The sequence below is a fragment of the Lathyrus oleraceus genome, chromosome 7 (genome assembly GCF_024323335.1).
Source record: "Lathyrus oleraceus cultivar Zhongwan6 chromosome 7, CAAS_Psat_ZW6_1.0, whole genome shotgun sequence".
In the NCBI taxonomy this organism is placed as follows: domain Eukaryota; kingdom Viridiplantae; phylum Streptophyta; class Magnoliopsida; order Fabales; family Fabaceae; genus Lathyrus; species Lathyrus oleraceus.
This window is the reverse complement of record NC_066585.1, coordinates 312,281,378-312,308,127: the sequence shown is the minus strand read 5'-3', so window position 1 is coordinate 312,308,127 and position 26,750 is coordinate 312,281,378. Positions and strand designations below refer to the sequence as shown.

Sequence of the window (26,750 nt, the reverse complement as noted above, 5' to 3'; positions counted from 1 at the left end):
GTTATGGTGTTCACTTAGACATCTTGGCGGAGACGGTATTTGAAATTCTAGTTATCAGACTTTGGATGTCACACTGGTTGTTATGACATCCAATTCTGCACAGACAGGGATTATGCAGAACTTAATAGTAAGTGCAGTAAATAACACAAGTAATTGTTCACCCAGTTCAGTCCAACATGACCTACATCTGGGGGCTACCAAGCCAGGGAGGAAATCCACTATTAGTAGTATCAATTCAAAGCTAAACTCACCCGTTTACAACTTATCACTTAATCCCTACCCAATGCAATTTCAATCTTAACCTAAGATCAGAGTTCCTACTCACTCCCCCTCAATCACCTCAGTGATATTAAAGACACTTTGAAGTCACACTTCAAAAACAACTCTTGATTATGCTTCACAGCTTAAATCAAGATACACAGCACTCACGCTTAAAAGCTTTGAGTGACACAACACTTACAACTCAATGAACACCCTATGCCAAAGCAATCATCTACTTGATAATGGCTTGGCTTACAAGATACGTCTAATACAAGACACACAAAATACAGCAGTGAAGTATGATGGACACACTGACTCTTCACGCTTCAAAATCCCCGAGTCTGAATGAAGGAATGCCTTCCTTTTTATATTGCAGCACCTGGGCTTTTGCACCTGCATTTTCCTGAATTTTAGGTCACACAAGTTCCCTCAAATTCAACATTTAGGTTGCTAACAAATAGGCTATTTGTTAGGTTCATTGAATGTAGCTTGGTTGTTGATTTCCTGGATTTTCTCTCAGCTGTTGAATCCCTAAAGAATAGCCTGAGAAAAAGCTGAAACAGAAAACTGAACAACCTACAATTTAGCATATGCTGTCAGGCACGAATGTCACGACATTCAGCTTGACATCAAGGTCCATATGCTGAGTCTGTTTTTCCAGAAAACAGACTGTACAATTTGCTGACCTGTACATGATCAAAATGACCATACTACAGTAACAGCTTACATTAGTAAATGTCAAAGTGTCCAACTTAACATTTACACATTTGGCATTAAGTTAGTTCTGTTATTCTCTTGAAGAACAAACTAAGTTATATGCTGAAGTATAGCAGAACACCACTCTGCCTAATCTTCACCAGCTGCTGTTAATGATGAATGTCACAACATCCAGTTTGACATTCAGTCAGTAGGCCTTATGCCAGGTCTGGTTCTTCCTTGATAACCAGACTGCAAATGAATACTAAGTTCTAACAGAACTTCTGTTCCTTAGTATCTGTTGACAGGTATGAATGTCACAGCATTCAATAATCCTGTGTTAGCTAGTCCTGCAGTAACTACAATGTAGTCACATATACATGTCATGACATCAGTCAAGACATTAGTGTTTTACCATATAATGCAGCCAATTTAAACACCTACAAACTCCCCCTTTGGCAAATTTTTGGCTAAAACACTTTGATCCCCATAACAGAGTTCATGGCAGCGGAATACTACTAGCTAATACACTCAGAGTGGCAGCACACTCACACACATGGAAGTTAAATAAAAACTTCGCATAGCAGCACACACATATTAGAAGTTGCACCTAAACTTCAACATCAGCTGCAGGGGGGGAATCTTCAGATCTGTCATGAGAGTCTGTTGTAGAGACCCACTCTGTTTGTCAGGGGTGTTGGTGGTTATTACTCCCCCTTTTTGTCACAAATGTTGCCAAAGGCAACAACATAGCCAGAGCACAATGACAGAGTTCCAGACTTGGTTTTACTTCACAGTTTCAACCAAGTTAACATCCACTTGATCTTGCTTCACAACTTCGATCAAGTGATCACCATCTTTTGCTTCACAGTAGGTACCACCATATCAGATGCCATGATTTTGTTTCTGACATCCAGAACCACTCCTGCATGAACAGCATCCTTGAACTCCTGCAGGTACAGAGGTCTTCTCTCTGTAGGGTGTCTCCTAACCCTCTTGTATCCACCCTTGTTGCAAGCAGCATAGCTATGATCTGTTGACCATTCATAGCCTAGTACAAATTGTTTAATAGGCAGATATATTAAACAATTTATCCCAAACATCAGTGGTTGCTATAAGGTCTCAGAGAGACATATTCCCAGTTTGCTCCTTAAGTTTTCAAACTGAGTAGCATCCAGAGCCTTTGTAAATATGTCAGCCAGTTGAAGATCCGTGGCTACATGTTCCAAAGTGATCACCTTGTCTTCCACCAGATCTCTGATGAAGTGGTGCCTAATGTCAATATGTTTGGTCCTGCTATGTTGGATGGGATTCTTGGAGATGTTGATGGCACTGAGATTGTCACAGAACAATGTCATGACATTTTGAGTGACATTGTACTCAGTGAGCATTTGTTTCATCCAAACCAGTTGGGAGCAACTGCTTCCAGCAGCTATGTATTCAGCCTCTGCAGTGGACAGAGAGACACAGTTCTGCTTCTTGCTGAACCACGATATGAGGTTTTCTCCTAAGAAGAAACATCCACCTGATGTGCTTTTTCTGTCATCAGCACTTCCAGCCCAATCAGCATCACAGTACCCAGATAGGACAGGCTTAGACCCATGTGAATACAGCATCCCATAGTCACACGTCCCATTGATGTACTTGAGAATCCTTTTGACTTGATTCAAGTGGCTCACCTTGGGCTCTGCTTGGTATCTGGCACACACTCCAACTGCATAGGAGATGTCAGGTCTACTTGCAGTTAGATACAGCAGACTACCTATCATGCTTCTGTACAGACATTGATCAACACTAGGCCCTCCATCATCTTTGGTTAGCTTCAGATGAGTAGGAGCTGGAGTCCTCTTGTGCCTGGCATGATCCATACCAAACTTCTTAACTATGTTCTTGGCATACTTGCTTTGGGAGAGAAACATAGAGTCCTCCATTTGGTTTACTTGCATTCCAAGGAAATAGGTCAGTTCTCCCACTAGACTCATTTCAAACTCAGATTGCATCTGGTGAACAAATTTTTTAACCATTTGTTCTGACATTCCACCAAAGACTATATCATCAACATAGATTTGAGCTATCATGATTTTGCCTTCTTCATCCTTCACAAACAAGGTTTTATCTATGCCACCCTTTCTGTATCCATTTGAGGTCAGAAATTCAGTTAACCTTTCATACCAAGCTCTGGGTGCTTGCTTCAACCCATACAAGGCTTTCTTCAACTTGTATACATGCTCAGGTTGGTTAGGATCACAGAACCCTTTGGGTTGTTCCACATAGACTTCTTCATTCAGGTAGCCATTCAAGAATGCACTCTTCACATCCATTTGGAATAGCTTAAACTTCAGGATGCATGCTACCCCCAACAGCAATCTGATGGACTCAAGTCTAGCCACAGGAGCAAATGTCTCATCAAAGTCTACTCCTTCAACTTGAGTGTATCCTTGAGCTACTAGTCTTGCTTTATTTCTAGTAATTACTCCTTTCTCATCAGATTTGTTTTTGTAGATCCACTTGGTACCAATGATGTTGGACCCTTCAGGTCTTGGAACCAGCTCCCATACTTCATGCCTTGTGAACTGCTCGAGTTCCTCTTGCATGGCAATGATCCAGTATTCATCAGTCAGGGCTTCTTTCACATTCTTTGGTTCAACCTTGGAAACAAAGCAGGAATTTGAGTTTATTCCTCTTGACCTGGTAGTTACACCACTGGTGGGATCCCCTATGATAAGATCCTTAGGGTGGTCTTTCTGAATTCTGATAGATGGCACTCTGGTGGGTGCTTCTACTTCACATTCAGGAGGAGGTTCCTGTACTTCTTCAGGCTTGACTGGACTGTCAGTTGGACTATCAAGGAATGTTTCAACATCCTCCAAGACATCGGTTCCTTCCTCTTTATCATCCACAATGACATTTATGGACTCCATCAGGACATTGGTCCTGTAGTTGAACACTCTATAGGCTCTGCTGTTAGTGGAGTATCCCAGAAATACGCCTTCATCACTTTTGGGATCTAGCTTCCTTCTCTGTTCACGATCTGTGAGAATGTAGCATTTACTTCCAAAAATATGAAAGTACTTCACAGTGGGTTTTCTACCCTTCCATATTTCATACAGAGTGGAGGAGGTTCCTTTTCTCAAGGTGACTCTGTTGTGAACATAGCACGCGGTATTCATTGCTTCAGCCCAAAAGTGCATAGGGAGTTTCTTTGCATGAATCATTGCTCTGGCAGATTCTTGAATAGTTCTATTTTTTCTTTCAACTATTCCATTCTGCTGAGGAGTTATAGGGGAGGAGAACTCATGGCTTATTCCTTCAGATGAGCAAAACTCATCAAACTTGGAATTCTTGAATTCAGTACCATGATCACTTCTAATCCGGACCACACAACTGTCCTTTTCCCTTTGAAGTCTTATGCACAGATCTTTGAAGACATCAAATGTATCTGACTTCTCTCTGATGAAGCTTATCCACGTGTATCTGGAATGGTCATCAACCACCACGTAGGCATACTTCTTCCCACCAAGACTTTCAACCTGCATAGGTCCCATTAGGTCCATGTGCAACAGTTCCAGAACTCTGGAGGTTGTGGAATGTCCCAACTTTGGGTGTGACATCTTGGTTTGCTTGCCCACTTGGCATTCTCCACAGACTCTTCCTTCATCAATCAGAAGCTTTGGCATTCCTCTGACTGCTTCCTTGGATATGATCTTCTTCATTCCCCGTAAGTGGAGATGTCCAAGTCTTCTATGCCACAGCTTCACCTCCTGTTCTTCCTTGGCTGAGGAGCATGTTGTGGAAAAGTTAGAGAGATCAGGTTCCCACAGGTAGCAGTTGTCTTTGGACCTGGTTCCTCTCATAACTTCCTGATTGTCACCATTTGTCACAATGCACAGCTCCTTAGTAAACTGAACATGAAAACCTTGATCACACAGCTGACTTATGCTGATGAGGTTTGCAGTTAGTCCTCTTACTAACAGCACATTGTTCAGTTTTGGCACTCCAGAACAGTCCAGTTTGCCCACACCTCTGATTTTTCCTTTGGCACCATCACCAAAAGTCACATAGCTGGTGGTGTGAGGTTGAATGTCTACCAGTAGATTTTCCATACCAGTCATATGTCTTGAGCATCCACTGTCAAAGTACCAGTCTTCTCTGGAAGAAGCCCTTAGGGCAGTGTGTGCTATCCTAGCATACCATTGTTGCTTCTTAATGGGAACACATCGCTTACGTGTTTTATGCTTAGGTCTGACATGTGAGGCTCTGTTAGGGAAGCCATGAATCCAGTAGCAGAAGGCTTTTATATGTCCAAGCCTGCCACAGTGGTGACACCTCCAATTCTGGTATATTCTCTTCTGATGATCATTCATCCTAGCTCCTCGATGTTGAGACATTTTCTTTGACATTTGCTTGAACTTCTGAACTCTAGCCTTTGGGCGTTTGTGTTCAGCTCTTTTTCCAAATCCTAGCCCAGATTTGGTTCCAGACTGCTGTCCCACCTTTAGAATTTCTTCCAAGGTGTCAGTTCCCTTATTCATCATTCTGATGGATTTGGTCATCTGGTTCAGCTTGGAGGTCAGCAGGGCTATCTCATCATTTAGCCCCTCTATGGTAGACATTTGCTTCTGTCTCTCATCTTCCAGTTCCTTGATGAGTTTCTTCTGCTTTTCTCCTTGTGCACGCACTTCAGCACTGGTGGTACACAACTTCTTATATGCTGCAGCAAGTTCATCAAATGTCAGCTCATCTGCACTTGTGTCATCTTCAGAGACACACACACTGGTTAGTGCAGTGACATGTTTGGCAGATTCTCCCTCAGATTCACTTTCAGAATCTCCTTCAGACCATGTGATAGCTAGCCCCTTATTTTGCAATTTGAGGTAAGTAGGGCATTCAGCTCTGACGTGTCCATACCCTTCACAGCCATGACACTGGATTCCCTTCCCATGGTTGAACTTCTCCTCAGAAGTTGATCTTTTCTTAATGTCAGTCGGGATGTTCTTGACATTAGGTCTCCCTCTTTGATCAATCTTCTTCATGAACTTGTTGAATTGCCTCCCAAGCATGGCTAAGGCTTCTGATATACTTTCATCACCTCCTGTATATCCTTCTTCTGACTCCTCTTCAGCGTTTGATATAAAGGCTATGCTTTTCTTCTTCTCAGCATACTCACCTAAGCCCATTTCAAAGGTTTGGAGAGAACCAATGAGCTCATCTACCTTCATATTGCTGATGTCCTGAGCCTCCTCTATGGCAGTGACCTTCATAGCAAACCTCTTAGGCAAGGACCTGAGAATCTTTCTTACAAGTTTCTCTTCAGTCATTTTCTCACCTAGTCCACCAGAGGTGTTTGCAATTTCAAGAATATTCATGTGAAAGTCATGAATAGTCTCCTCCTCTTTCATCCTCAGATTTTCAAACTTGGTTGTCAACATCTGAAGTTTGGACATCTTCACCTTGGAAGTACCTTCATGAGTTACCTTGAGGGTATCCCAAACTTCCTTAGCTAGTTCACAATGGTGCACCAGCCTGAAGATGTTCTTAGTGATTCCATTGAACAGTGCATTCAAGGCTTTGGAGTTTCCAAGAGCTAATGCCTCTTGTTCCTTGTCCCAATCTTCTTCGGGAATCTGCACACTGACTCCATATTCACCAGTCCTCGTTGGATGTTCCCATCCCTTGTTGACAGCTCTCCAGACTTTGCTGTCTAGAGACCTTAAGAAGGCTATCATGCGAGGCTTCCAGTCATCATAATTAGATCCATCCAACATGGGTGGTCTGTTTGAGTGTCCTAAATCCTTGTCCATGGTACTAGAAAGTAACTTCCCTAGATCTCACCCAGAACTTCACAGGCAGGGTGCCTGCTCTGATACCAATTGAAATTCTAGTTATCAGACTTTGGATGTCACACTGGTTGTTATGACATCCAATTCTGCACAGACAGGGATTATGCAGAACTTAATAGTAAGTGCAGTAAATAACACAAGTAATTGTTCACCCAGTTCAGTCCAACATGACCTACATCTGGGGGCTACCAAGCCAGGGAGGAAATCCACTATTAGTAGTATCAATTCAAAGCTAAACTCACCCGTTTACAACTTATCACTTAATCCCTACCCAATGCAATTTCAATCTTAACCTAAGATCAGAGTTCCTACTCACTCCCCCTCAATCACCTCAGTGATATTAAAGACACTTTGAAGTCACACTTCAAAAACAACTCTTGATTATGCTTCACAGCTTAAATCAAGATACACAGCACTCACGCTTAAAAGCTTTGAGTGACACAACACTTACAACTCAATGAACACCCTATGCCAAAGCAATCATCTACTTGATAATGGCTTGGCTTACAAGATACGTCTAATACAAGACACACAAAATACAGTAGTGAAGTATGATGGACACACTGACTCTTCACGCTTCAAAATCCCCGAGTCTGAATGAAGGAATGCCTTCCTTTTTATATTGCAGCACCTGGGCTTTTGCACCTGTATTTTCCTGAATTTTAGGTCACACAAGTTCCCTCAAATTCAACATTTAGGTTGCTAACAAATAGGCTATTTGTTAGGTTCATTGAATGTAGCTTGGTTGTTGATTTCCTGGATTTTCTCTCAGCTGTTGAATCCCTAAAGAATAGCCTGAGAAAAAGCTGAAACAGAAAACTGAACAACCTACAATTTAGCATATGCTGTCAGGCACGAATGTCACGACATTCAGCTTGACATCAAGGTCCATATGCTGAGTCTGTTTTTCCAGAAAACAGACTGTACAATTTGCTGACCTGTACATGATCAAAATGACCATACTACAGTAACAGCTTACATTAGTAAATGTCAAAGTGTCCAACTTAACATTTACACATTTGGCCTTAAGTTAGTTCTGTTATTCTCTTGAAGAACAAACTAAGTTATATGCTGAAGTATAGCAGAACACCACTCTGCCTAATCTTCACCAGCTGCTGTTAATGATGAATGTCACAACATCCAGTTTGACATTCAGTCAGTAGGCCTTATGCCAGGTCTGGTTCTTCCTTGATAACCAGACTGCAAATGAATACTAAGTTCTAACAGAACTTCTGTTCCTTAGTATCTGTTGACAGGTATGAATGTCACAGCATTCAATAATCCTGTGTTAGCTAGTCCTGCAGTAACTACAATGTAGTCACATATACATGTCATGACATCAGTCAAGACATTAGTGTTTTACCATATAATGCAGCCAATTTAAACACCTACAGTATTTGTTGTTCAAATCCAAATTGGAGTTTGACTCGATCCGTCTGATGCATCTCAACGGTATAGAAACATATGATATATGTTGTTGCACTCCATACTCGGCTGTCATTATAATCAGGCATTGGGTATTGTATGTACGGCCTCCAAATAAACTGTTAAAAGAAATATAACTATTAGAATGTATAAAATAAATAACTTTAATATTATAATTAATATTAGAATGTATATAATAAATTTAAATAAGTTAAATATTATAATAAATCATTCTTACATCTTTTTCTTCCATGTGTTCTATTGCAACACGGTACCCTTGTAAATGATGTCGAGGATTAGTTCGATAATTCATACCTCGTTTGCACCATCTTGCATATTAAAAAAAATACGTTAAAGTGAGGTATAAATAATTTTGATAAATATAAATTGCATTTAAATGAAAATCGTTACCTTAATGCATAAGGAAATGATGGAACCTCGTTACTAACCGGGGCTATCAAGGGTATGCGTGTGAATGCCCATACAGTTAGTAATACCACACATCCTCCTATGCTCTTTACTCCTTTATGGGCCGCCTTGCACATATGTCTATATAATGTAGCCAAACAAGCAGAAGCCCAACTGTATGAATTACATTTTTCAAGGTCTCCTACTAAAGGTAACCAAGAAGAATGCAACAAATTATGACTTTTATCTGGAATTAAAAAAGTAGCAATTAAAAGTAAAATATAAATTTTTGCATGTAAAATATTTTCTGCCTCGGACGGGTTAGGGTTATTTTTGAGTTGCGTTAATACTGCTTCTAGCCAAACAATTTTGACAGAAGCCCCATTTTTATCCGAGGCGGTCGGTTCGATTCCCAAATTTTCCATGTAAACGTCATTGGTTACGTTTGTTGGCCCATTGACAGCTTTTCCATGGATTCGGAGACCGAATAACATGCTCACATCCTCTAATGTGATGGTACATTCACCGGTTGGTAAATGAAATGTGTGTGTCTCCGATCTCCATCTCTCTAACAATGCCACAATGAGTTTAGAGTCTACTTTTAGACTTGCAATTTTTGCCACATTCGCAAAACCTGCTAGCTCCAAGTACGGTATTATAACCGCACTTGGTTGAATATATGAATGCGAATGAACCCGAAATTTTCCATCTTGCTGAAATTAAAATAAATAACAGTAATGAATGTTTGGTCTAATAAAGAACGAAAAAAAAACGATAATTAAAAACGATAATAAAAATGAATATTTGATTGAGACTTACGTATTCGGCGATGTTTGCCGCCGTTCCACGGTGTGATTCGCCCATCCATAGGAGAGACATCTTGAAAGGTAGTGTAGAAATTGAAGAGAATAAATATTTGATTAGGGAAAAAATGTGTGTAATAGAAATTGTAGGTAGTTGATGAGTAAGAAGTGTAGAAGTATTGAATATTTATATGGGTAAAATAATAATAAAAAAATGTGGTAAAATTTTGAATAGTATATGATTAGACTCTTGCATGGCATGGAATGCATGTAAAAAAAATTGGAATCGGATTCCCCTGCAACATGAGATTCCCATGCTGAAGGGAAAACTCAATGAAAATTTTCTGCACCTAGTGCTCGTCACTTTGATTGACGAGTTGTGCCTACTTCTTCATCAACTCGTCAAATGGAATGGCGAGTGCATTCGTTCTCTTCATCAACTCGGCAAATGGAATGGCGAGGGCTTTATGCTTAGAGTGTTGGCTCGTCACTCCAAGTGACGAGGTATCACATGCATCATTCAGCACGCTTTTCCCCTCTCTCTCCTCTATGTTACTTGGATTTTGTTTTATTATGTTTACCAAATTAAATTGATTTTTCCTATAAATACTACTACTACCTCATTTACATTCATCAACTCAAATCCTCAATTTACATTCACACAAAATCAAATTCATATTTCCTATAAATACTACTACTACCTCATTTACATTCACCAAACCAAATCCTCATATATTTTCAAACTAAACTTACATATCCATGGCTCATAGAAATTTAATTGTTTCTATCCATTCCGAAGGATCACTTTTCACATGTTCAAATGAGGGATTCTCATTTTGCAATACGAATGTAACTATGTTCAAGATCCACATCAACTCCGACTATTTTCATTTAAAAGACCGTATTGAAAAGAAGTTGCAACGTTATGTTGAAGACATCATTTATCGTCAACCATTATTTAATGGAGATGATAATACCGTCTTTCACATAATGACACCGATTAAGACTGACGAAGATGTCAGATCGATGTTTCAATGTCATGTAACATTATCTCAATTACCCAGCATTGAGATATATGTTCGTCTAGTTGATATTCCCGAAGAACAACCGAGTGACAATGTTGAGGAACAACCATCTCACTGTTATCCAACGCAATCTGTACAGTCACACGACTATGGAATGAGTCAAGCCATTGACGAAGAGCCGACTCAAAATAATGAACCTTTCATACCAAATGAAGAGGTGGGCGAGAATAGTGAGGATGATCTTGAGGAGGTTCGATTTGAAGATCTTTTCGGTGTTAGCGATGACGATGGCAATGAGGAAATATTAGACACACCGGATGTTGCACTAAGAGCGCAACCAATTAGTTTGTACAATCCACCTGCGCACATGCAAAATATAAGTTTGGATGATGCCGAACCAAGCTCCGTTTTCGGCAGTTCCATACCAACTCACAACTCTGACGAAATTGAGGAGGGCATAGAGTATGAAGATAAGGAAGAGTGTCTTCTGGCGTTGCAACAATGGCATATAAAACGTAGTCTAGATTTCTCTGTGGTTAAATCTGACAGTGTACGTTTTGTCATCAAATGTAGAAATGCAACATGCAATTTCAAATGCAGGGTGTCTTTGCGCAAGGGCAACTCAAGGTGGAGAGTTGGTAAGTCTAGTGGGCCTCATACGTGCACAACCACTTCCATGTCACAAGACCATACAAAACTCAGTTCAGAAATGATTAGCAAGAGCATAATGGAGCTTGTAAATCGGGACGCTTCTCTTAAGGTGAAGGTTATCATTGCTCATGTTGTTGAGAAATACCGGTATATCATATCATACAAAAAGGCATGGATTGCAAAGTGTAAAGCGGTTGAGTCGCTCTATGGAAATTGGGAGACATCTTACAACGATCTTCCGCAGTGGATACTTGTAATGAAAACATATCTGCCAGGTACCGTTATAGAATTACAAACCCTACCTGTGATTTCAAATGATGGTTCATACTTGGGTGACCAAAGGATATTTCATCGTCTGTTTTGGGCGTTTAGACCATGTATACGTGGCTTCGTGTATTATAAACCAATTGTGCAGGTTGATGGAACTTGGTTGTATGGCAAGTACAGAGGGACTCTGCTGATGGCTGTGGCACAGGATGGGAACGGGAACATATTTCCGATAGCGTTCGCATTGGTTGAAAGTGAGACAAAGGAAGCCTGGAGTTTCTTTCTTAAGAATTTGAGAATGCATGTTACCCCCCAAGCAAATCTATGCCTAATATCAGACAGGCATGAATCAATAAAGAGTGCATACAACAACTCGGAAAATGGATGGCAGTTTCCTCCTTCATCACACGTCTATTGCATCAGACATATCGCGCAAAACTTCATGCGGGAGATTAAAGACAAGGATCTGCGGAAAATAGTTGTTAACATGGGTTATGCGTTAACAGAGGCAACGTTTAACTACTATCGGGGGGAAATCCGAAAAACAAACAACGACGCTTTATCATGGATAGACAACATCCCTCGCGAGAAGTGGGCAAGGGCATTTGACGGAGGGCAACGCTGGGGTCACATGACAACTAACCTAGCAGAAGCAATGAATGCGGTGTTGAAAGAAACCCGGAACCTTCCAATCACTGCATTGGTCAAATCTACGTACTATCGTTTAGGATCACTATTTGGTAGAAGAGGCCATCAGTGGACAAAAATGTTAGCCTCTGGGCAGGTTTTCACTGATAACTGCAACAAGGGGATGGCTGAGGAAGTCATCAAAGCTAACACGCATAACGTCATGCAGTTCGACCGAGAGAGATTTTATTTCATGGTCCAAGAGAAGATTAATCATAACGACGGTCGACCAACCGGAACTTTCAGCGTTGATCTGAGGAAACAACACTGTGACTGTGGGAATTTTCAGGCATTTCACTTACCTTGCTCCCATGTAATCGCAGCATGTTCGAGCATACGCCAGGACTATTCCATTCACATTCCAGACGTCTTCAAAATTCGTAACGTCTTCAAGGTCTATCAGGAGAGTTTCCTAGGACTTCCCCATGAGGAGAATTGACCACAATATGAAGGATTTACTCTTTGCCACGACGACTCTATGAGAAGGAGGAAGAAAGGGCGCCCAAACAGCACCAGGATTAGAACCGAGATGGATGACGTTGAGAAGGAGAAGAGAAGGTGTGGAATTTGTCGCGAAATAGGACACATGCGTAGGAAATGTCCTAATGTTGCAGGATCATCCCAAAGACCTCCCAGATGATTATCTTGTTGTTTTAAATATCCGTTCAGATGACTATGTTTATTTATTTATTTATTAACTACTATGCACATAATATATATAAACCATTTTGTATTTCTAATGTCTTTTGGGAACAAACATTTATGAAATACATTTGTTAATCAAAGGGTTATGGTTACAAAGTAAGACCACATTAACTAAACAACAACAACAACCAACACAACTGGTAATTAAAAAACTAATCAACAACAACAACCAACACAAGTGGACCTTCAACTCCTCTATTAACTTCACCACTATGTGCCGAAAACATACACTGGACATCTTCATCATTTTCTATACGATCCAGGTAATACATGTACGTACCATCGGGGCTTGCATCAGTCAACGTTATGTATGGACAACGATACTCTACTTTCCTCACCTTCATACGACGCCCGCCAAACTGTCGGAAGCCAGTGTGGATGGCAGAAATCAGTGTTCTGAAATTCCATTGCGGATCAAGGCAAACACTCATTTTTTCACCGTGTCCATAAAATACAAGACCACAAACAGACATTATGAACTAAAGAAAGGATTTGGTGGTGTGAGTTACATTTCTACAAGTTCTGCTACTTATGCAAAAATTAATAAGTGAATACTCAGCAAATCATTGGCCGAGACAGTAAAAACACAAAAACTTTTTGGCGGGAAAAATATCATTCCCAAAAAAAGATTGACATTTTGGAGGGAAAAATAACAATTTTATTATTAATATATAAAACACCAACTATTTCTATTATTAATATTCTAAAAATTATTCATTTTTATTAATAATATTTCAAAAATAATAATATCACAAATTATTATTATAATAATAATAATAATTATTTACTATTTACTATTTATTATAAATTATTTATTATTTATTTTAAATATTTTTTTATAAACAAATTATTATTATTTTTAATTAAATCAATTATATTAATTAAATATAGAATTAATATATAAAAAACAATTATATTAATTATTATTAGTATTTAATATACTATTTAAAATACTATTTAAAATAAAAACAAAAAAAAGTATTCCTTTAGCAACTCGTCACTTCAAGTGACGAGCCCATGAGGCAAAAAAAATTCGTCCACCCCCTCGTCATTCCATTTGCCGAGCCCATGAGGCAAAATATCTTTCAGCACCCCCTCGTCAAATCAAGTGACGAGGCCCAACTAAAAAAGGGGGTAGACTGAGATTTTTTTTTCAAAACGGGGTATATTGGGATTAAATTTTTAAGAGTGGGGCATTTCAAGCAAAAACTCCATTTTTTAAGTAGATAAAGTGACAATAATGATCATAACTTCACACACAACATGAAAATTTTGAGTTTGAAATTAGGTGAATATTTTCCACTTAACAACATTTGTCAATGGAGTTAAACTTTGTATTTACTTTTTACTAATTGTTTTTGTATTATAATGAAAAAACACAAGTCTAATGAAAAATAATAATTTTTTTAAAGTATACATTTTAATTGTTTTATTGTTAACTCTATTTAGTATTTTGATAATATTTTATTATTATTATTATCATTATTATTATTATTATTATTATTATTCATTTCAAACTTGTAAACAATTAAATTAATGGTTAGAAATTAATTTTAAAACTAAAATTAAATATTTTAATAATTAAAGCATAAGATTTCTCATGATTTTGATGGGGTTCAACTAATCTAATGAATGTATGATTTGAATATTAAATTGATCCATTTTTATTTTTATTTTTAAAATAAAACTAATAATTTCTTTTCAAAATTATGCTTGTTTTTATTTGAACTAAGATTTAATTAGTGGTAATTCAACCAGGATCAAAGGATGTTGATATCACTTTGTTGATTTCAGTCCAATGATGTCACTCTTTTGGAGTAGTTATCTATTAGAATGCTCTAGCACTCCATAACCTAAGCTAAACATGTCATATCTGACAACAACACGTCATATCTGACAACAACACGTTAGTGGGAGAAGAAGGTTTTAGGTCCTTCATACCTTAGAATAAGTAGGGATCCTTTCGATTTCTCAAAAGAAATGGAGAACGCAATCACTAAAATTTTTGGGGTGTAAATGTCAAACTATATAAAATATGTAACACCCTAAACCCCGAAACTTATATAAAAAGATTTACTCGACTATTTAAGGTGTCACCAACGACAATCCACCACCACAACAACAAATATCAAACAATTATCAACATGCAGCGAAAATCATATTATATCAACTTGAAATAAAGTATTAAACTAAAAACAATATAATTTAGAATTAATTCAAAAACATAGCAAACACCCTGTTCTCGATGTTACAAGATTAGAGCACTAAAATCACTAATGTGCAATGAAATAATAAATAAAACGAAGAGTAGCTCCACAAGCCACCTTCCACACACATCAATAACTTTACTCCTGATTATCTGCAAGATGTCCATGGTGGACAACATAAAGCAAATGGGTGAGAAACAACTTCAATATGAAACGATGTAAAGAATGCAAAGATAGAGAAACATACAACATTTCATACATTAAATACACAACCAACATCACCATAATGTCACACCTATTCACAACAATATATAAATATATGTATAAGACTCACGACACAATGTGACACTATGCATGTGGTGCTAACTAAACATTTAGTTCTCTCTATAACCAGGTCCCCCTTTTGAACCCATGAGTCCCCCTTCAGAGTTCCAAGCCCGCCTTCTAAGCTTGAGACAAACCACTAATGTTCCCTTATGCACTAGCAAACATACAAATCAATGCAACAACAATAATAATGTTTACAACCCCCCTTCTAACGATGAACAACATGCATTGACACACAATAGTAATCTCCCCTTATGAATTACTATTCACCAATAACTATAACATATGCACATCAATAATACATAATTAATCACCATATAATCATGCATTGCAATCATCATACCAGTCATATTCACATCATATAACATCAATATTGTAAGTAAACCAATTATCATTCAACAATGATAATCTTACATAATTAATTAACTCATGATAATTAATCAACAACCTCAACATAACCAAACAATCATTACTTATCACCCAAACAACAACACATCATCAAATATATGAATCAACAACTTAAACCATACAACAAGAATGAGAACGCCCATTCTGATAGCATGACGGGTGACTCGTCACCTGCTTCAAACTCCAATCTTGTCACCATGACCGACTTAGAAAACAAGATTGAAGACCATGACGGCCTCCCCATCAGAATACTGACACCCGTCAGCGTCTCAATATGCATGATGGGTAACCCGTCATCTAGGTGACGTTCGTCACCATGCACTAAAAGGCAAAAATACACATTTTTCCATGAGGGTCTGTTAGAACTCCAAATCTCTATCCTTAATCATCCCTACTCCCAGAAAATTATACATATCAAATAACATCTCTATAACATGTCAAATCACAGAATTTCACAAATTACTCATTTAATTTCATCAATTTGAGTTTATATTCAAACCTTCAGCAACCCCAACAATGGCATAAACAACATTTATACAAAAACAAAATATTATACATATAATTCAATCACGAAAATTGAATAATCACGCATCAATTTTCAGAACAACATATGACAATCACAATCCATGAGAATTTCACATAATCCCTAATGAGAGTAAGAGTCTCTTTTCTCTATCCTTTCATGTTATACACCCATAAAAAAAACCCTTTCTCCCCCTTACCTTAGATTCCTAGCGAGCGAAATTCTGAATTGAATTAGTGTTCTTCGCTCTTAAAGCCATAACCTCTTCTTCTCTCAAAATTCAATTTTCACGTATTGACAGTTCTAGGTCTCTAATCCCTTTTTATCTAGTAAACCTAATTTAATCTTTATGTAATTACACTAATGCCCACTTTTTTTGACACATCACTGAGGCCCAGTTATATCATGACTTTCACCACTTCCCTTATATTCTCTAATTTCCTCTTTTCCATTCAAAAACCTCTCTTTCCCAATTTATTTTACTTAATTAATAAAAACAACCATCTATTCTAATTATTTTAATTATTTTAATCATTCTAATCTTTCTAATCCTTCTACCACCCCACCAACGCTCTCACTACACCCAACCAATGGCTCTCATACACATAAAACTCCATATACATTTTTAATTAAAAGTACACTGCATAATAATTAATTAAATAAAAATATATGAATAATTCGATTAAATAAATTAACCAAATTTTGGGGTGTTACAAAATACATGTCATAAATTTCAAAAATATATGTATCATACATAAAAAACACCAGCAATGAATCTCTTCATTTCTTTTGAGAAATGGAACTCTCCATTTCTGTTGAGAAATAGAGAGGATTTCAACTCATAAAAGCCAATTAAGGTGTCACATCAAAGTACACACTACTCTAACCATAAATACCACTCACTTTGAAGTGTTAATGACTTGAACTACAAAGTGTTTGCAAGCATCTTTGGAGCATCAAAGTGCGAACAATATATCATACTTTGCTCTCAGAACTAGGTTCACCATCTCTCTTGTTAACAACCTCAATAAATCATTTAATCTGATTGTGTGAAATGATTTTGAATGTTCCCACCACATTAATGCACTTCCAAAATGGTAAACAAAGAAAAGAGAACTGGACAATAGCAGATGACTAGACCATGTCGATCTCTGGCCAGTGAGATGTTAGAATCACCCACAAGCTAGAGGACAAACTCACATCATCTTCCTCGCACCAAGAAACATTAATTCCCATGCCTCTGCCACTAGTAATCACAACTTTTCCATCATCTATTATGCAGATAGAATGTGTCCAACCACAAATGACTTCTTTACCAGATACAGAGGCTACACTACTGCCTCTACGTCCATAAAGTGACAATATCAAACCATAATCATCAGACTTGTCGTCCCCTATTATTGCATGCGAAAAAACAAACATATTGATAAGAGGCTTCTTGATTTTCGTCTAGACGCAATCAAAAACTGTAATGATAAAAAACTAAAGACTATGAAGGATTAAAGTGGACAATCCAATCCACCATACACCAACAATACCAAGAAATACAGTGGGAGTTCTAATTTGAGTCAATGACAAAATAGTAACATAGTGAAGGAGAATTGCGGTCCAAAACGCAGCGGAATTTAAAATTTTCTCCTTTAGAGATCCTTACGAATGGTCATGATCAGTGATAGAATATTTACCTCTTGTGACGACTGAAACCTTTGGTGCAGATCTCTTGTGACGATCAAAACCTTTGATGCAGATCCACGAAGCGATCACGAACGTTGAACGATGACAACGTCTCTACTCAGTCCACACGAACGGATTCCTTCAATCTCAGTGCTAGCTGGTACGAATGAAGGCTTTGAGTGAGAGAGAGAGAGTGAGAGAAAACGAAAAATAATGCAACCGCAAATTTTTGCTTCTGCACAAGGGTTCTATTTATAGAACCACTTGTGTGGGCTTCAAGCTAAAAGCCCACTTAAGTGTATTTTGGCCCATATCTTATAATATGCCCAAAATCACTTAAGCTCATGGTACCTTACCATATTTCGTATTCTACTCAAGTACACCGTACCTTACGATGTTCTATAACTCACTTAAGGGCACCGTACCTTACGGTATTCCTTAGTTACTCTATCTCTCATCAATCCGTCCTTTGTGTGTGACCCTGTAGGTTTTCGTGACGTTGGCAATTATACTAAATCACACATTTAATATAATAAACAGTGAGCGGTATCTAGCAACACATCACTGCTACCCAAGACACGAAAATGTCATGTGATCTGACAAAACCTTTCTGTGATAATAATTATGTGTATAATTACCCTTTTGCCCTTATGTCTATATTGAACACAAGGCATAGACCGTGTCATCCTTGTTTAGTTCAATATTGGGCCCATAGACATTTATCCTGTTACGCAGGATGGGCAAATTCCATCTAGGACACTCATGTCCCTCAGCATGCTTTGTGGAGTACCCATTAACTGTCTTTATGGTTATCCAGTTACGGACAACGTTGGATCAGCAATAAAGCACTCGACTCTACATCTAGGATCCATAGTGGTTTCAGGTCGAAGAGTGGAATACACTATTATCACCATGAGAATAACTTATGACACTTTGCATAACTTTCTATATAGTATTCTCATAGTGGGTCAATCCGGTACAAATATTACTCTTAATATTCATACCTATGTATAAGACTTGATAACTCTTTATCCATGATCCATGAGATGTGATCATCAGTCTACAAACATAATAGTCTTAATGCTTTAATGTTATCCCACTTCACACTAAAGCTCGACTACGGATACTTTAAGAATAGTGTCCTTATGTTTAATGTGATATCATGATTAAGTCATACTTGATACATTAAACAGACTAGATATTCTAGGGACTTTATTAAACAAACGTAATAAAGAAAAAGCCTTTTATTATTAATAAATAATTCGATACAAGTACCAAAAGTATTGGCCTCTAGGGCTTACACCAACAATCTCCCACTAGCACTAGAGCCAATCAGGCATACCCTTAATACCCATAGATCTAGTATGGCCATCATGCTTCTGCTGCGCAAGAGGCTTTGTCAGTGGGTCAACAATATTGTCAAGTGTAGGTACTCTGCATATTTTCACATCTCCTCTATCTATTATCTCTCGAATGAGATGATAACGCCTAAGTATGTGTTTGGATCGTTGGTGAGATCTAGGCTCCTTGGCTTGTGCGATAGCACCATTGTTATCACAGTAGAGACCAATGGGATCCACAATGCTAGGAACTATGCCAAGTTCACTAATGAACTTTTTGATCCAAACAACTTCCTTTGCTGCACTTGAGGCAGCAATATACTCAGCCTCGGTTGTAGAATCAGCAACTGTATCTTGCTTTGAACTTTTCCAGCTCACAGCGCCACCGTTTAAGCAAAACACATAACCAGATTGCGATCTAAAGTCATCCTTATCTGTCTGGAAGCTAGTATCGGTGTATCCAATTACAGCCAACTCTTCCTGACCTCCATATATCAAGAATGAGTCCTTAGTCCTTCTTAAATACTTAAGGATATTCTTGACAGCTACCCAGTGAGCATCACCAGGATCAGATTGGTACTTACTCGTTGCACTCAAAGCATACGAGACATCTGGTCGAGTACATAACATGGCATACATGATAGATCCTATTGTAGATGCATATGGAATCTTATTCATGCGATCCCTTTCTTCCTTAGTTAAAGGGGATTGTGTTTTTGATAGACACAGGCCATGTTGCATAGGTATGAATCCTTTCTTGGAATCATGCATATTAAAGCGTCTCAACACTTTGTCTATGTATGTACTCTGACTTAGGCCAAGCAGTTTTTGTGATCTATCTCTATAGATTCTGATTCCTAATATATAGGCTGCTTCACCTAGGTCCTTCATAGAAAAGCATTTCCCCAACCAAGACTTTACTTGTTGTAGGGTAGGGATATCGTTTCCAATGAGTAATATGTCATCTACATATAATACCAGGAAAACGATCATGCTCCCACTAACCTTCTTGTAGACACAAGGCTCATCTTCGTTCTTGATGAATCCATATTGTTTTACTGTTTCATCAAAACGAAGATTCCAGCTTCTGGAAGCTTGCTTCAATCCATAGATTGATCTTTGTAACTTACATATCTTTTGGGCTTCCTCTGGTATGTCAAATCCTTCAGGCTGTGTCATGTACACATCCTCAAGAAGATTTCCATTAAGGAAAGCAGTTTTGACATCCATCTGCCATATTTCATAATCATGATATGCAGCGATAGCAAGTAAAATCCGAACAGATTTAAGCATTGCAACTGGTGAAAAGGTTTCATCATAGTCAATCCCATGAATTTGTTTATATCCTTTTGCAACCAGTCTTGCCTTATAGGTATGTACCTTACCATCCATGTCAGTCTTCTTTTTGAAGACCCACTTGCATCCTATAGGGTTAACTCCTACAGGAGGCTCTACCAAGGTCCAAACTTGGTTTGTGTACATGGAATCCATTTCAGATTTCATGGCTTCTAGCCACTTCTCAGACTCGGGACCAGTTATGGCCTCTTGGTAGGTCACAGGCTCATCTTGATCCATGAGTAATACATCACCTTGATCAGTTATGAGATATCCATATCTCTCAGGTAGTTGACGTATCCTGCTTGACCTACGCTGGTTTTGTTCTACTTGAGCAGGTTGCTCTTCCACAACTTCTTGTGTTTCCTGCTCTAATTCCTCCATAGGTGTATCTATGCTTTGTGATTCTTGAATTTCTTCAAGCTCTACTTTCCTCCCACTGGTTCCTTTGGAAATAAAATCCTTTTCTAGGAAAACTCCAGTTCGAGCGACAAACCCTTTGCCCTCAGAAGGATTGTAGAAGTAATACCCTTTTGTTTCTTTAGGATACCCCACAAATAAGCATTTGTCAGATTTGGGCTCAAGCTTAGTTGAAATTTGTCGTTTCACATAAACCTCACAACCCCAAATCTTCATGTAAGACATATGTGGTTTCTTACCACTCCATATCTCATATGGTGTCTTTTCAACCTTTTTGGATGGAACACGGTTAAGTGTGTAAGCTGCTGTCAATAGTGCATGTCCCCAAAAGGAGTTTGGAAGATCGGCGTGACTCATCATGGATCGGACCATGTCTAACAGGGTTCGATTTCTTCTCTCAGATACACCATTCCATTGGGGTGTTCCAGGAGGAGTAAGTTGGGATAGGATCCCACACTCTTTCAGATGGTCATCAAACTCTAGGCTTAAATACTCACCACCTCGATCTGATCGAAGAGTTTTAATATTCTTACCTAGTTGGTTTTGTACTTCATTCTTGAATTCCTTGAACTTTTCAAATGACTCTGATTTGTGTTTCATTAAATACACATAACCATATCTACTGAAATCATCAGTAAATGTGATGAAGTACTGAAAACCTCCTCTGGCTGGTATGTTCAGTGGTCCACATACATCAGTATGTATTAGGCCCAAAAGATCATTCGCTCTTTCACCTTTTCCTGTGAATGGAGACTTTGTCATCTTTCCAATTAAACAAGATCTGCATGTCTCATATGATTCATAATCAAAAGAGTCCAAGAGTCCATCTTTATGGAGTTTGGAAATGCGTTTCTCATTTATGTGGCATAATCAACAATGCCAAAGGTAAGTTGGATTTAACTCATTAGGTTTCATCCTTTTAGTATTAATGTTATATATAGGCATTTCGAGGTCAAGGACATATAGTCCATTGCTCATTTGTGCAGTAGCATAGAATATATCATTCAAATAAATTGAGCAACAATTGTTCTTTATTATAAATGAAAAACCAAACTTGTCCAAACAAGAAATGGAAATAATATTCCTGCTAATTGCAGGTACATAATAGCAGTTCTCTAACTGAATTATTAAACCACTAGGTAAAGTTAATACATAAGTTCCTACGGCTAAAGCAGCAACCTTTGCTCCATTGCCAACTCGTAGGTCAACTTCACCTTTTGCCAAATCTCTACTTCTTTTTAGCCCCTGCACATTTGTACAAATGTGAGAACCGCATCCAGTATCTAATATCCATGATGCAGAAGTAGATAAATTTATTTCAATAACAAAAATACCTGAAGTTGAAGTCTCTACTCCATTCTTCGTATCTTCCAGGTACTTTGGGAAGTTTCTCTTCCAGTGTCCGGTCTTACCGCAATGGAAGCAGGTGCCTGCCTTTGCTATGCCTCCAGTAGGCTTCAAAGCCGCAACAGTGGGTCTGGGTTTGGCAACTTCCTTGCCTTTCCCTTTATCACCCTGCTTGGTGGGCCTTTTGTTCTGTCTCTTTCCATTTCTGATCATCAGAATGGACTTCCCTTTTGTCTTCAGATTCTGTTCAGCTGTTCTTAACATGCCTAGCAGTCCAGGAAGAGATTTATCCATATCATTCATATTGAAATTTAGGACAAATTGACTGAATCTATCTGGCAACGATTGCAAGATCAAATCAGTCGCAAGTTCCTTTCCGAGGGGAAAACCCAACCTTTCAAGGTTTTCCACATACCCAATCATCTTGAGCACATGGGAACTTACAGGGGCTCCCTCAGCTAACTTGCTTTGAAAAAGGGCTTTTGAAACTTCAAACCTCTCATGCCTTGCTTGCTCTTGATAGAGCAACTTTAGGTGTTCGATCATATCGAACGCTGACATGTTCTCATGTTGCTTTTGCAATTCTGAGTTCATGGTAGCTAGCATGAGACAAGCAGTTTCATTGGCATCATCGACATGCTTCTTATAAGCATCTCTTTCTGCCTTAGGTGCAGAACTAGGAGGTTCCTCTTCAGGAACAGGAGTCTCCAAGACATACAACTTTTTATCATGTTTGAGGACAATCCTCAGGTTTCGGTGCCAATCCAGGAAATTTGTCCCAGACAATTTTTCCTTGTCAAGGATTGATCGCAAGATGTTGTTAGAGGTGTTTGTTGTCATGGTGATCTACATAAGAATTAATGAAAATATAAGTATCAATAACATATTTAATTAGGCCTTTAATTAAACATGCTCCCACTATTTTATTCAAAACAAATGACCCTCATCATTTGATTCGGAAAATCCCGTTGGAAGATTTTCTAGTGGGTCGAGATCCATATTTCACTTCGTTCTAAGTCCGCGTAGGCGGATTACACAAACTAGGTTATTTAGGTAGGAACTCCTTCCAATTGTATCTCATACAACTCTCGAAATTTCAGTTGGGTGAATAACTCCTTATTCCAATCCATCATATGGATTATTCCCAACTCTTGCTTCTAAAACATATATGATATTATTATAATTAAGTTTGACCCATTGTCTTAGCAGTTGGATATTACAATTATCCCATCGCACCTTACTAATATAGAACATGCACCTCGCTTTGGCGAAACCTACATTATCCGATACTAGTCTTGATGAGTGCTAAAACTTGGAAAGCAAACATATATAATATCATCATAATTTGTTTAGTTAAGTTTGACCCATTGTTTTAGCAGTTGGATATTACAATTATCCCATCGCACCTTACTAATATAGAACATGCACCTCGCTTTGGCGAAACCTACATTATCCGATACTAGTCTTGATGAGTGCTAAAACTTGGAAAGCATAAACTTAATATTTTAGTTTGAGGGAATTGCAATTGTTATGATCTCACCGGCTTGTTTATCATATAAATCGTCTCTCACATGCATCAACATACATTCACATGCATCAACATACATACAAACAAAATGAAACAGTTATGGCCCCTAGCGCAATTGTTCTCCCAAGCCAATGAGAGAACCTAAGCTAACCTACAACGATCTAAGCTTCTCCAAGCAAGATCTTCAAGGTTGTCCTCCTTTAATATTGAATTCTTCTCTAAGCTTCTCCAAGCAAGATCTTCAAGATTGTCCTCTTTTGATATTGAAATCTTCTCTTCCTTCATAACATTGTCTTCTTCTCTTTATTCATAACATTACATTCCAGAAGAAACTCGTTTTACATACGAGGGTTTGAGATGAGAAAAGAAGTTACATTAAGAGATCAAAAGGAGAGGCACGACACGCAGGTCGTATTTAAAAAACCCAAAACAAAACAAAATAAAGGACAACTAAGGCCATAACTGATCACCACAAGGCAATAATAATAAACACATTGTTATTATTAAATTTTAATTCCTTTAATTTATTAAAACCAAATTAAATTTCGACGACCGATCACACTACGCAGAGTTAGCCGGGGGACATTGTTTTGCATGAACACAACCCTTGCGTAGTCACAAAACAGGAACCCCAAAATTTTGACTCTGGGAGTGTGACGACCGTCACAGGCGTGTGACGACCGTCACAGGCAATGTGAGTGTGACGACCGTCATGGGCGTGTTACGACCGTCACGCATCCAGTTTGTTACGCCTGTTACGCTCGTCACACGAACTTCACGCGACCAAACTAATAGGACTTTGAAACAGTCTACGGACCTCTTCCAAAAAGCCCTAAATTCAGAACTCCTTGACGGCACAACCCTTGCGCCGTCACCAACCCTAATGCGCCAATTTCAGACCGTCAAACACACCTCGATTGTTGATTCAGTATGATTGATCAACAGGTCATTGCTTCACCATACTAATGTCGGATTCCGAAGCAAATGACCATTGATCGCTCAAAGGAAAACAATCATTTAGTGTTCGAATGAACGAAACAGAAACAGTATATCACATATACCGTATTTTGCATTAGGATTACTTATATCATATATAAGTTGATCGGTCTCAATTGCGTAACCTATGGACGATCGATGTATCGCTGCTTCACCATACTAATGTCGGATTCCGAAGCATAGTCAACATCAATCATCCAACTCGTACACTCATGATGCCAAATTTAATTACCCGATTAATTAATTGATTCATTCTGTCTTTTAATCATATTAATACAGAAAGTAAACAGCTATCCGAGTCATGGTTTCGTAAGTGGCTCTGATACCACTGAAGGAGAATTGCGGTCCAAAACGCAGCGGAATTTAAAATTTTCTCCTTTAGAGATCCTTACGAATGGTCATGATCAGTGATAGAATATTTACCTCTTGTGACGACTGAAACCTTTGGTGCAGATCTCTTGTGACGATCAAAACCTTTGATGCAGATCCACGAAGCGATCACGAACGTTGAACGATGACAACGTCTCTACTCAGTCCACACGAACGGATTCCTTCAATCTCAGTGCAAGCTGGTACGAATGAAGGCTTTGAGTGAGAGAGAGAGAGAGTGAGAGAAAATGAAAAATAATGCAACCGCAAATTTTTGCTTCTGCACAAGGGTTCTATTTATAGAACCACTTGTGTGGGCTTCAAGCTAAAAGCCCACTTAAGTGTGTTTTGGCCCATATCTTATAATATGCCCAAAATCACTTAAGCTCATGGTACCTTACCATATTTCGTATTCTACTCAAGTACACCGTACCTTACGATGTTCTATAACTCACTTAAGGGCACCGTACCTTACGGTATTCCTTAGTTACTCTATCTCTCATCAATCCGTCCTTTGTGTGTGACCCTGTAGGTTTTTGTGACGTTGGCAATTATACTAAATCACACATTTAATATAATAAACAGTGAGCGGTATCTAGCAACACATCACTGCTACCCAAGACACGAAAATGTCATGTGATCTGACAAAACCTTTCTGTGATAATAATTATGTGTATAATTACCCTTTTGCCCTTATGTCTATATTGAACACAAGGCATAGACCGTGTCATCCTTGTTCAGTTCAATATTGGGCCCATAGACATTTATCCTGTTACGCAGGATGGGCAAATTCCATCTAGGACACTCATGTCCCTCAGCATGCTTTGTGGAGTACCCATTAACTGTCTTTATGGTTATCCAGTTACAGACAACGTTGGATCAGCAATAAAGCACTCGACTCTACATCTAGGATCCATAGTGGTTTCAGGTCGAAGAGTGGAATACACTATTATCACCATGAGAATAACTTATGACACTTTGGATAACTTTCTATATAGTATTCTCATAGTGGGTCAATCCGGTACAAATATTACTCTTAATATTCATACCTATGTATAAGACTTGATAACTCTTTATCCATGATCCATGAGATGTGATCATCAGTCTACAAACATAATAGTCTTAATGCTTTAATGTTATCCCACTTCACACTAAAGCTCGACTACGGATACTTTAAGAATAGTGTCCTTATGTTTAATGTGATATCATGATTAAGTCATACTTGATACATTAAACAGACTAGCTATTCTAGGGACTTTATTAAACAAACGTAATAAAGAAAAAGCCTTTTATTATTAATAAATAATTCGATACAAGTACCAAAAGTATTGGCCTCTAGGGCTTACACCAACACATAGTACAACAAAGATCAAGCCGAATGGTCTCATCATTGTAAACCCTGTTGTACCCCAAAATTTGCCCTCCCCTTTCTCACTTATTCATCCATTCACTTGATCAGGAGATCACTTGCATATATACATAATTCATCCACATGCATAATTAATCAT

The 26,750-nt window shown here is 38.3% G+C and overlaps 1 protein-coding gene across 1 annotated transcript; it reads left to right on the top strand.

The window, feature by feature from the left end:
• Window positions 1–10,423: 10,423 nt before the first annotated feature.
• On the top strand, window positions 10,424–12,502 carry LOC127103585 (uncharacterized). Its single transcript, XM_051040833.1, has one exon. It carries the CDS (start codon window positions 10,424–10,426, stop codon window positions 12,500–12,502), a length of 2,079 nt encoding a protein of 692 aa, XP_050896790.1.
• Window positions 12,503–26,750: the final 14,248 nt, after the last annotated feature.

What these genes read in the sequence shown, in the direction of transcription:
- LOC127103585 (XM_051040833.1), top strand. Translation starts at nt 10,424, where the DNA reads ATGACACCGATTAAGACTGACGAAGATGTCAGATCGATGTTTCAATGT.